Below are 12,661 nucleotides of genomic sequence, written 5' to 3' on the forward strand. Positions count from 1 at the left end.
CTGGTGTTAGATCGTGGATGTCTATAGATGTAGCGATTTTAGTGTTGGGTTGGACTTCTTATTTAAGGAGATCAGTGTTGTTCTGTTGTAGAAAAATGCCCATCTCTGTAAAAGTGTGAACGAGCCCTTGATGAAATGAACAAAACTTCTCTAAATAACACCTACCCCCAAACCCCAAAAACAAACAAAACTCAATAAAGGGAAAATAATAGTCAATTGGTTGCTTTATCAAACACATTTTGAGCAACCAGCTCAATTTCACAGGAATCAATCCACTCATCCCTACCTTTTCAGTCTTTCTGCCCCAAAACTAGATGTGCTTGTGTGGTTATAAAGCAGAACGTAATTCTTAAAGAGCGCCTAAATTCAAAGAACAGGTCCACATTAAAAATTAAGGTGTTTGTTTTTTGCTTCTTTACCTCTTGTTTAGTTTAGTTTAAAACAAATTGTATCGTTATGAGGTAAGATGAGCAAAATCCGTAGGAGAGAATTTTATGACTGATAAACATTGCCTATTTCATCTTTTATAGTTTTATTTTCCACGGGTTTGTAGAACATATACAATCCTGGATTAGTATTAAATATTGGATTGCAACCATCTAATTATAATTTAGCAGGTCTAATCTGTGGATTACCATAATTAGCTATTACAAACTTACTCTTTATAAAACTAAGTTATGAATCACGTGTTTGGTAATCCCAGTGTCATTTATAATTACTTGTAAATCACGCCATGGTGCTAAGTTATAGAACACCAGTTTATATGGGTATTTGTTAATACAACTGATTTATGTGATAAGGCATATACAGTAGAGTAACCAGTCAAATTCCACTTTAACTGACTCCAAAAAACTGAATATTCTTGCTCCCAATGTTCGGGTATTTCCTTTTATTCTTGGTCTAACGTTTCACATTTGACATTGAATAGAATTTGATTGTACAGGTTCCTTTTAAAAAGGCACGAAAAAAACAAGTTAAAGTTATTTTCTGCTTCAGCAAAATCCTTTATGGCCTGTACATTTCCTCCCCCCTATCCCCTTAAAAAGTATTTTTTATTTTTTTTGTATTTAGCAAAAAGGACATAGGAGGTTTTATTACATAAAAAAGATATAAACTAATAAAAGAAAATGCTATGCTAGAGAGTTCCAATACACGGCGATGTTCTAAAATGTTAGAATTGATTTGCTGGATGACACAAGCACTTTGCTGCATTAACACTTCTGTGATGGATTCACTGTGACATTTAAGAAGATTAAGTCTGTCTGAAAACCTGATTGGTTGTTGTGAGGGCTTCATGATGATCCATTTACATTCCTTTAGATAACAAAGATCACATTTCAAATCTCAGCTATGCTGCCATCATCCAGGTCACTTGCGGACAGGATTTTAGCTTTGAGAATTTACCTGATCTCAGTAATTTTTAGTGGTTACACGGTTCTTGAGATTAATAGCGAATTCAGAAACATCACCTGTCCTAGCCTGTGCCAGTGTTCAGCTGATCATGACATTTACTGTGAAAAAATGGGTATTGAAGACCTTCCACCAGATCTACCTCAATCTGCGGTATCTTTGTACTTGGCAGGGAACCAAATACGGATCCTTCATTTTGATGCTTTCAAGGTTATCCCTTCCCTTCAAATCCTGTGGCTGAACCAGAACAACCTGACATTCCTGTATCCTGGTGTTTTCATTGCACTCAACAGCTTAAAAGAGTTAAATCTTAGTAGGAACCAAAGGCTGACCTACCTTCATGCTCACACGTTCCGAGGCCTCTCAAGCCTTCTGTCTTTGGATCTGTCTCACTGCAACATTTTTGAAATCCACCCGTTTGTGTTCACCCACTTGCCATCATTGGAGGTTCTCAACTTAGCATCCAATAAGATACATTATGTGCCACAAGCCTTGAGAAAACTTCACAATGTCTCCAGTTTGTCCATGGAAAATAATTTCATAGAAGCCATAGGAAAGAATTCCTTCAAACATCAACAAGCCTTGCAAACTCTTAATCTACGAAGGAACCAGATTTGGGCCATACAACATGAAGCCTTCAACCAGCTAAACAAACTGAGCGTGCTAAATTTAGGACATAACTCTCTATCTCATTTGCCTAATCAGCTTTTCAGTGGATTGGATCAGCTCAAGATTATGTATCTGGAAGCTAACAGGATTGATAAAATCAATTGCTCCTTTAACATGCTGGTTAACCTGAAAAAGTTGCATCTCAATAACAATCTGATAACACACATTACCCGCAATGCTTTTTCGGATCTGAAACAACTGCAGTTTCTACATTTAAATAAAAATAGCTTGACTTCTGTTCCTAGTTACTTGTTCTTGCATATGCCCCAACTGAAAAGTGTCTACCTTTCATTTAACCCTTGGAGCTGTGATTGCAGTATGGCATGGATTGCCACCTGGATGGTGGATTATAAAGGAATAGTTCAAGGCCTCAATTGCGTCTTTGCCTTGTCATATAAGTCAACATCAGAAGTTTTCACAGGACGAGGAGTTACCTGCCCCCAAGAGGAAATCACTGAGGATAAATGTGTGGAAAGCTCAAACAGTTCTGCTTCCGCTTTAACTTATACACCATATTTAATATTTAGCATACTAATATGCTTTATTGGTGGATTAAAGTAGACCTATAGGCAAGCTTTTTTTTTTTTGCCATCAGGTTACCATTGGGTAGATTTCCCTTCACTTCCTGCCCCATAGCCAAAACAGGAAGTGAGAGGAAATCCATCCAAAGTGAGGGTATCAATAAGTCAAAATTAGTGTCAACATTGAAAGATGTCCCCTATATTCCTGTTCTGGTGACAACCTACAATTTGTGATTGTTTTTCTTTTTTTTTCAGGCCAAGTAAATTTACTGCAATTACAGAAAAGTACATGTCGATCCTACTAGAAAGCCAGTGTCATTGTAACTGCCTGTGTGCTAAACTGAAATTTTAAACAATATTATCAGCCTTTCCAGCACTGTTCCGTAGACTACAGAACACCCCCTTCTTTGTTATGAAGATGAGAGAAAGAGGTATTCTGTGGTTTTTAAAATACCTCCTGTCCCATGGTGACAACCTGCTTCTTCAAATATACAGTGCACTCAGCTCTGTTACACTAGGACAGAAAATATGTTTTTGGAAAAAAGAAACACACATGATAACTTGGCTATAAACTGCTTTTTAATCAACTTTTGTTGAAGGGTCTGATGAGAAAAAGCTGTCAGAAGTTGAACAGCACTTGCATCATATACAAGCACTGTTTAACAATCAGCAGGTGACAGTTCTCTATTCACACTCCTTATCAAGGTTGGGAGAAATCAATTGATTTTTATCATTTGTGGGGTTGAACAAGAGTAGTCTTAAGCATGTATAGGCAGCTTAATGTCTTGTTAGTTGCAGTATATAAAATGTTGGGTTTTGAGTTTAGGTATACTTTACTTGTTTAACAATGCTTTTATGCATTTACGACTAACTTGTTATATTGAAAAAATGTTCCTAGTAGTGTGTAGAAATTAAATTCTGCAGTATGTAAAAGTGTTGGAATATTTATTATGGATCAAATTCCGTGATTGCAATATTCAGTTTTCAGTCCACACAGTAATATAGAAAATTCAACGTAAAACATTTTTTTCACAAAATATCTTGAGCAGGGATTATGTTGGAGTGGGAATAATTCACCATTCAGAGTAAGTGACAAATGGTAGGCAATCTGAAGCTACCTGTTGCCTGTTCAGACCTGCAATCACAGAGTGTGTCAGAGGAAAGTCATCCAGGACCAACAACTATTGCAGCTCTGAGATGTCTATTGACCAAATGCAGAAAGCAGTGTATGCTGGAAGATGTAAAAAGGTGTGTCACAATAAACCATGTCCTTTGGGAGCAGCTAACTATCATAATACCCACCTATCATTGTACATTGTGCAGCCCACAGAAATATGATGCTTGATTGTGTTTGACCACCTCCCTAACTACCAGGCCAAAAACTCCCAGGTCTTCCCTGCCATTCTTCACTGCCACTCTTCACCATCAGATTTGCTCTAGTTAGCATCACCTCTCTTCTCTACTGACTGGCAACAACTGCATATATTCTATTCCATTCTGGCTCGGTTCACACTGGGGCGACTTGTCAGGCGACTTAGTCACCTGACAAGCCACGCTCCATGTAGTGCAATAGAACCGTTCTAATCAGAGCAAAAAAGATTCCTGCATTACTTGTTGGCAACTTGGGAGCGACTTGCATTGACTTCCATTAAGTTGTTTGCAAGTCACGCTGTATGGGGCAGCTTCAGAGTCGGTTGATTTTGAAGCCGCCCCAGTGTGAATCGAGCTTCTTCCTTCTGTGCAGGGGTACAGATGATTAGCATTTCAGGCTTATTCATCTTGACCACACAAGCACCAGGTGCATGTTTGAGAGTCTAGTTCAATTTTAATTAGTGATGAGAGTGAAAAAGTCAAAAGTCTATGTGTTTCCAGGGCTTAACTAATTCCCCTTTATCAGAGTTCACAAATTGCATATAAAACATTAATCAGAAATGTGAATTCAGTAAGGTCAATACATGTTATATTTCGAATGTTGGGTTCCAGGCCATGAATAATGTTGTGTAACCACATTAGGCAGGTCCTATCATTGTCATGTGAAAATTACTAAAGATGTCTTCTGGTGGTCCCTCTTTAACACAAAGTTTCAGCACATCTTGTACAAACAGGCAGACAACAACTGTCCCCATTGCATGTTATGGTATGTTCAGTAGTTAAACTTGGTTTTAATTAAATGTTATACTTTAGCAGTTCTAATTTTAGGTTCTTCTGGTTCACATGAAAAAAGTAGGATAATCTAATTACATATAAAAGACATAAGTCTAATCATGTCCTTATTTTTAACTGTGTTCATTCAAAATGACATTCCCCGTCGCGTTACTACAACAGAAGGAAGGAAAGAAAAGGCCATATTATTTTAGCAGATAGTAAGATTAACATGTAACTGAAAAATAATCATTGATATAAAAAATATGCTAAATGTAAACATGAGCTCAAATGATGCTTTGCAGTATGAATTTCATAAAATTCTGAACAAAGTAGAAGGTACAAAACATAACCACCTGAGTTTCTGGAAGCTCTTAAGCAAATACCAACTATTTGAATGGCGACATCTGCAAAGATTTTGTCACCCCTTCCCCAACACAAACACATTCACATAACAGTACTTCAGTCTTGTACCCTAAAAAATGCATTATATAATGGGGGAAGACGTTTGCCTACTCTCCACCCTGAAATCAGGGCATTCTGAGGGTCATCAGTAAGGAAACTGTGTTAGGTATGTGGGTGAGGTCACTTCACCCTGCAGATAGGGGTACCTTTTCGTGTGTGTGTACGTGTGCACTTATCAATGCTCGGGGCTGCATTTATGTGAAAATCAAACATTATAGTGGTTGTCCCGACTTAGAGATGAGCCAGGTAAATGAGGTCTCTGTACTGCAGGTTCCATCCCAGATACCCCTAGGGAACTGACCTCTAGAGAGGGAACCAGAATGCTGATACCCTCACTACTGGAGGACTTGTTACCCGCTGCAGTGAACCTTGCACTAGTTGCTGGTTACCCATAGCACTTGCATTCCCCCTCCTTCCGGTCTTGCCAAGTTAACCTTGTAGTAGTGGCTTTGCTTTATACCCCACATGTGCTTTATTGACCCTGTTCTTTAATACGCTACAAAACATCATGCACCTCTTTTAAATGCCTTCAGACCAGGCTTAGAATAATTACCAACTTTTACTGTAACTTTTCTTTGCAAAACATACAACAAAAGCAACAGAGTCCAGGCCCTAAACTAACTAGTGGAGGTAGCTGCCCAGACATACTGTACCTTTACAGGTATTAGTCTATAGATGGCAATCTTCAATAGCTGATAGTGTCCACCGGAACCCTGGACTCTCGTGGGGTCAAATACTGTCTCTTGAATTCCCAAACTCCATAAACTTGATGCGTTCATTTTTCTAAGGCTCCTGCAGTCCCTATGAAAGCTGCCTGAACTGGACCTCCCCCTATTTATGTATCACACAGGGTGGACGGTCGACCCAAGACCAAAAGCCTAGGAACTGGGGTACTTAAGGTAATCCTTCCTTAGCCTGGGTGAGCCAACTACCTTGCTAGTGCAGTACACTGTAGTCAACTGCTCACAAATACATTACTGTAGTTGCAATGCTTCAGTTATCTTGGCTTAATTCTTATCTGTAGGTGTAAGTTGACGCCAAGCTCCAGATTGGGAAGCACCCAATAGGAAAAGGGGAGAAAGGATTTTAAAAAAATTAGTCCATTTGCTGAAGGATTTTTTCCTTCTTTTACTTTGCGCACATTTGCATATTATTCTAGCTGAACTCCTATAGTTATTGGTAGGGTTGAGCGGACACCTAGATGTCCGTGTTCGACGGGTTCGGCCGAACTTTAAAAAAAAGTCCGGGTCCGTGTCCCGGACTTTTACCGAACTTTTCCCGGACACCGAACCCCATTGAAGTCAATGGGGACCCGAACTTTAAGGCACTAAAATGGCTCTAAAACACCAAAGGAAAGGGCTAGAGTGCTGCAAATGGCAGCAAAACGTAATTAAGAGCATGGCAAGTGCTCTGCAAACAAATGTGGATAGGGAAATAACTTAAAACAACAAAAAAAAACAGAAAAATAAAACAATGTTCTTCTTCATCTCTGAAGGACGAGGCCCATATGGAGTAGGAGGGAGGTTGAGGTGGTGGTGGATGTGGCGGTGACATAGGCGTGCGCACAGGGTGTGCTGGGTGTGCCTGGGCACACCCTAATCACCTAGGGCACATAGCATTGCCAGTGAGGAGATGGGAAAGATCTCCCTGGGACCTGCTCTGCTCTATTTCTCCTTGCCTACAGGTACATGGCCCCGATACATTACTCTCCCTGCTGGCAAACACATGCATGTGTATTTCAACTTTGGGGTGCACACCTTAATGCAATAGGCTGCGCACACCTATGGGCGGTGTAGGTGGAAGCGGCGGTGGAGGAGGACCAGGGCCGGATTAACAGCATCATGGGCTTGGTGCTGAGGATTTTGAAGGGCCTTAAGGGCCGTGCCTTGCCATGCACCCAGAGGAGGAAGGGTGCAGCCATGCATGCCTAATTCAACATGGGATGCTGTCTCTGAAGCCCATAAACACATCCATGCATCGCCAACTGTCCCTCCTTGTCCGGCCTTCACGCTGTGTGGGGAGGTTCTGAGGGTGCTGCCTGGGGAAGCGAGCATAGAAGCCAGACTTCTGTGTTTACAAGTGACAGAAGAGCGGTAACAGTGAATATGGCCAACCCGGGGCCTATATAAAAGGTAGGGGCCTGGAGCTGCAGCTCCAATAGCCCCTACATTAATCTGGCCCTGAGGAGGAGGACGAGGTAGCCAACACTGCTTCTTTTCAAAAATTTTAAATGAGGGTACACCCCAAAAGAGTGAGAAAGAGCAAAAATGGAACAATGGGTGGGTAAGGTCGGTATCCATTGCTATTCTGCATAAGGTACGGAAAAGTCCCGTGGGATCCATCCCTGGTTCATTTTAATGAACGTGAGCTTGTCCACATTGTCTCTGGACAGGCGGCTGCGCTTGTCTGTTATAACGCCCCCAGCCGTGCTAAATACCCGTTCAGATAATACACTGGCTGCAGGGCACGCCAGCACCTCCAAGGCGTAAAGGGCAAGCTCAGGCCATGTGCCCAATTTGGAGACCCAGAAGTTGAAGGGGGCAGACCCGTCATTCACTACATGTAGGCGTGTGCACACATACTGCTCCACCATGTTGGTAAAATGCTGCCTCCTGCTAAGACGTTCCATCTGAGCTGCTGGTGCTGCTGTTTGTTGTGGCGTGCTGACAAAGCTTTTCCACATTTCGGCCATGCTAACCCTGCCTTCTGAGGTGCTGGCGGTGCCCTGGTTGCGTTGGCGACCTCCTCCTCCTCCTCCTCTGCCTTGTGCTTCCACTGTGGCCCCGCTGTCAGATGGGAATGCCAGCAGCATGGCGTCTACCAGCGTGCGCTTGTACTCGCGCATCTTGCGATCGCGCTCCAGTGAGTGAATTAAGGACGGTACGTTGTCCTTGTAACGGGGATCCAGCAGCGTGGCCACCCAGTAATCAGCACAAGTTAGAATGTGGGCAACTCGGCGGTCGTTGTGGAGACACTGCAGCATGTAATCGCTCATGTGTGCCAGGCTGCCCAGAGGCGACGAAAGGCTGTCCTCTGTGGGAGGTGTATCGTCCGTGTCCTCTGTATCCCCCCAGCCACGCACCAGTGATGGCCATGAGCTGGCCTGGGTGCCACCCTGCTGTGAACATGGTTCCATCTCCTCCTCCAGCTCCTCCTCCTCCTCATCCTCCAGAACTGTGCCCCTGCTGGACAATTGTGTCCCTGGCGTTTGTGTGTGCAGGAACCCACCCTCGGAGCCCCTTGCGAATGACTGCCCTGAAAGCCTTTGAAATGTTACCTCTTCATCCTCCTCCTCCTCCTCCTCATCCTGTGCCACATCCTCTTCCATCATCGCCCAAATTGTTTTTTCAAGGAGGCATAGAAGTGGGATAGTTAAGCTGAGAATGGCGTCATTGCCACTGGCCATGTTGGTGGAGTACCCAAAACAGCGCAACAAGGCACAATATATGCAAATGTCAAATATGCAAACTATGCCGCAATTTAATGTTTTTTACACCAAAAGGGTGTGTATTGAATAGCGGAATAGGATAAAAAACTGTGTATCTCACACGTACAAACACAGACTAGGCCCGATTAAATTTTTTCCTACCCTAAAGGGAGGATGAGGAAGAGGAGTATGGAACATGCAGCACCCTCAAATCTTCAGAAGTATGAGATGAACCCCAAAAACTTGGAAAGGTGGATCTCTCTCACACGTACCAACACAGACTATCCCCCAATTTAACTGATCCCCAAAGGTTTTTGATTAAATAGCGGAATAGAAAATATGATCCAAAAAAAGTGTATGTATATCACACGTACACAACCACACTAGGCCCCAATTACTATTGTTTGTACCCCTAAAAGGCTAGATGAGGAGTAGGGGGGGTATGGAACAGGCAGCACCCTCAAACCTTCAGAAGTATGAGATGAACCCCAACAACTTGGAAAGGTGGATCTCTCTCACACGTACCAACACAGACTATCCCCCAATTTAACTGATCCCCAAAGGTTTTTGATTAAATAGCGGAATAGAAAATATGATCCAAAAAAAGTGTATGTATATCACACGTACACAACCACACTAGGCCCCAATTACTATTGTTTGTACCCCTAAAAGGCTAGATGAGGAGTAGGGGGGGTATGGAACAGGCAGCACCCTCAAACCTTCAGAAGTATGAGATGAACCCCAACAACTTGGAAAGGTGGATCTCTCTCACACGTACCAACACAGACTATCCCCCAATTTAACTGATCCCCAAAGGTTTTTGATTAAATAGCGGAATAGAAAATATGATCCAAAAAAAGTGTATGTATATCACACGTACACAACCACACTAGGCCCCAATTACTATTGTTTGTACCCCTAAAAGGCTAGATGAGGAGTAGGGGGGGTATGGAACAGGCAGCACCCTCAAACCTTCAGAAGTATGAGATGAACCCCAACAACTTGGAAAGGTGGATCTCTCTCACACGTACCAACACAGACTATCCCCCAATTTAACTGATCCCCAAAGGTTTTTGATTAAATAGCGGAATAGAAAATATGATCCAAAAAAAGTGTATGTATATCACACGTACACAACCACACTAGGCCCCAATTACTATTGTTTGTACCCCTAAAAGGCTAGATGAGGAGTAGGGGGGGTATGGAACAGGCAGCACCCTCAAACCTTCAGAAGTATGAGATGAACCCCAACAACTTGGAAAGGTGGATCTCTCTCACACGTACCAACACAGACTATCCCCCAATTTAACTGATCCCCAAAGGTTTTTGATTAAATAGCGGAATAGAAAATATGATCCAAAAAAAGTGTATGTATATCACACGTACACAACCACACTAGGCCCCAATTACTATTGTTTGTACCCCTAAAAGGCTAGATGAGGAGTAGGGGGGGTATGGAACAGGCAGCACCCTCAAACCTTCAGAAGTATGAGATGAACCCCAAAAACTTGGAAAGGTGGATCTCTCTCACACGTACCAACACAGACTATCCCCCAATTTAACTGATCCCCAAAGGTTTTTGATTAAATAGCGGAATAGAAAATATGATCCAAAAAAAGTGTATGTATATCACACGTACACAACCACACTAGGCCCCAATTACTATTGTTTGTACCCCTAAAAGGCTAGGAGTAGGGGGAGTATGGAACAGGCAGCACCCTCAAACCTTCAGAAGTATGAGATGAACCCCAACAACTTGGAAAGGTGGATCTCTCTCACACGTACCAACACAGACTATCCCCCAATTTAACTGATCCCCAAAGGTTTTTGATTAAATAGCGGAATAGAAAATATGATCCAAAAAAAGTGTATGTATATCACACGTACACAACCACACTGGGCCCCAATTACTATTGTTTGTACCCCTAAAAGGCTAGATGAGGAGTAGGGGGAGTATGGAACAGGCAGCACCCTCAAACCTTCAGAAGTATGAGATGAACCCCAACAACTTGGAAAGGTGGATCTCTCTCACACGTACCAACACAGACTATCCCCCAATTTAACTGATCCCCAAAGGTTTTTGATTAAATAGCGGAATAGAAAATATGATCCAAAAAAAGTGTATGTATATCACACGTACACAACCACACTAGGCCCCAATTACTATTGTTTGTACCCCTAAAAGGCTAGATGAGGAGTAGGGGGGGTATGGAACAGGCAGCACCCTCAAACCTTCAGAAGTATGAGATGAACCCCAACAACTTGGAAAGGTGGATCTCTCTCACACGTACCAACACAGACTATCCCCCAATTTAACTGATCCCCAAAGGTTTTTGATTAAATAGCGGAATAGAAAATATGATCCAAAAAAAGTGTATGTATATCACACGTACACAACCACACTAGGCCCCAATTACTATTGTTTGTACCCCTAAAAGGCTAGGAGTAGGGGGGAGTATGGAACAGGCAGCACCCTCAAACCTTCAGAAGTATGAGATGAACCCCAACAACTTGGAAAGGTGGATCTCTCTCACACGTACCAACACAGACTATCCCCCAATTTAACTGATCCCCAAAGGTTTTTGATTAAATAGCGGAATAGAAAATATGATCCAAAAAAAGTGTATGTATATCACACGTACACAACCACACTAGGCCCCAATTACTATTGTTTGTACCCCTAAAAGGCTAGATGAGGAGTAGGGGGAGTATGGAACAGGCAGCACCCTCAAACCTTCAGAAGTATGAGATGAACCCCAACAACTTGGAAAGGTGGATCTCTCTCACACGTACCAACACAGACTATCCCCCAATTTAACTGATCCCCAAAGGTTTTTGATTAAATAGCGGAATAGAAAATATGATCCAAAAAAAGTGTATGTATATCACACGTACACAACCACACTAGGCCCCAATTACTATTGTTTGTACCCCTAAAAGGCTAGATGAGGAGTAGGGGGGGTATGGAACAGGCAGCACCCTCAAACCTTCAGAAGTATGAGATGAACCCCAACAACTTGGAAAGGTGGATCTCTCTCACACGTACCAACACAGACTATCCCCCAATTTAACTGATCCCCAAAGGTTTTTGATTAAATAGCGGAATAGAAAATATGATCCAAAAAAAGTGTATGTATATCACACGTACACAACCACACTAGGCCCCAATTACTATTGTTTGTACCCCTAAAAGGCTAGATGAGGAGTAGGGGGGGTATGGAACAGGCAGCACCCTCAAATCTTCAGAAGTATGAGATGAACCCCAAAAACTTGGAAAGGTGGATCTCTCTCACACGTACCAACACAGACTATCCCCCAATTTAACTGATCCCCAAAGGTTTTTGATTAAATAGCGGAATAGAAAATATGATCCAAAAAAAGTGTATGTATATCACACGTACACAACCACACTAGGCCCCAATTACTATTGTTTGTACCCCTAAAAGGCTAGATGAGGAGTAGGGGGGGTATGGAACAGGCAGCACCCTCAAACCTTCAGAAGTATGAGATGAACCCCAACAACTTGGAAAGGTGGATCTCTCTCACACGTACCAACACAGACTATCCCCCAATTTAACTGATCCCCAAAGGTTTTTGATTAAATAGCGGAATAGAAAATATGATCCAAAAAAAGTGTATGTATATCACACGTACACAACCACACTAGGCCCCAATTACTATTGTTTGTACCCCTAAAAGGCTAGATGAGGAGTAGGGGGGGTATGGAACAGGCAGCACCCTCAAACCTTCAGAAGTATGAGATGAACCCCAACAACTTGGAAAGGTGGATCTCTCTCACACGTACCAACACAGACTATCCCCCAATTTAACTGATCCCCAAAGGTTTTTGATTAAATAGCGGAATAGAAAATATGATCCAAAAAAAGTGTATGTATATCACACGTACACAACCACACTGGGCCCCAATTACTATTGTTTGTACCCCTAAAAGGCTAGATGAGGAGTAGGGGGAGTATGGAACAGGCAGCACCCTCAAACCTTCAGAAGTATGAGATGAACCCCAACA

At 42.4% G+C, this 12,661-nt stretch overlaps 1 protein-coding gene across 1 annotated transcript; it reads left to right on the forward strand.

The window, feature by feature from the left end:
* Positions 1 to 1,350: 1,350 nt before the first annotated feature.
* LOC309560810 (uncharacterized protein) lies at positions 1,351 to 2,640 on the forward strand (the record flags this gene model as incomplete). The annotated part of the gene is made up of 1 exon (XM_082264487.1): positions 1,351 to 2,640. The coding sequence occupies one exon, from the start codon at positions 1,351 to 1,353 to the stop codon at positions 2,638 to 2,640; it is 1,290 nt and encodes a 429-aa protein (XP_082120613.1).
* Positions 2,641 to 12,661: the final 10,021 nt, after the last annotated feature.

This window comes from Pelophylax lessonae, assembly GCF_965119305.1.
Source record: "Pelophylax lessonae genome assembly, chromosome: 7".
NCBI lineage: Eukaryota > Metazoa > Chordata > Amphibia > Anura > Ranidae > Pelophylax > Pelophylax lessonae.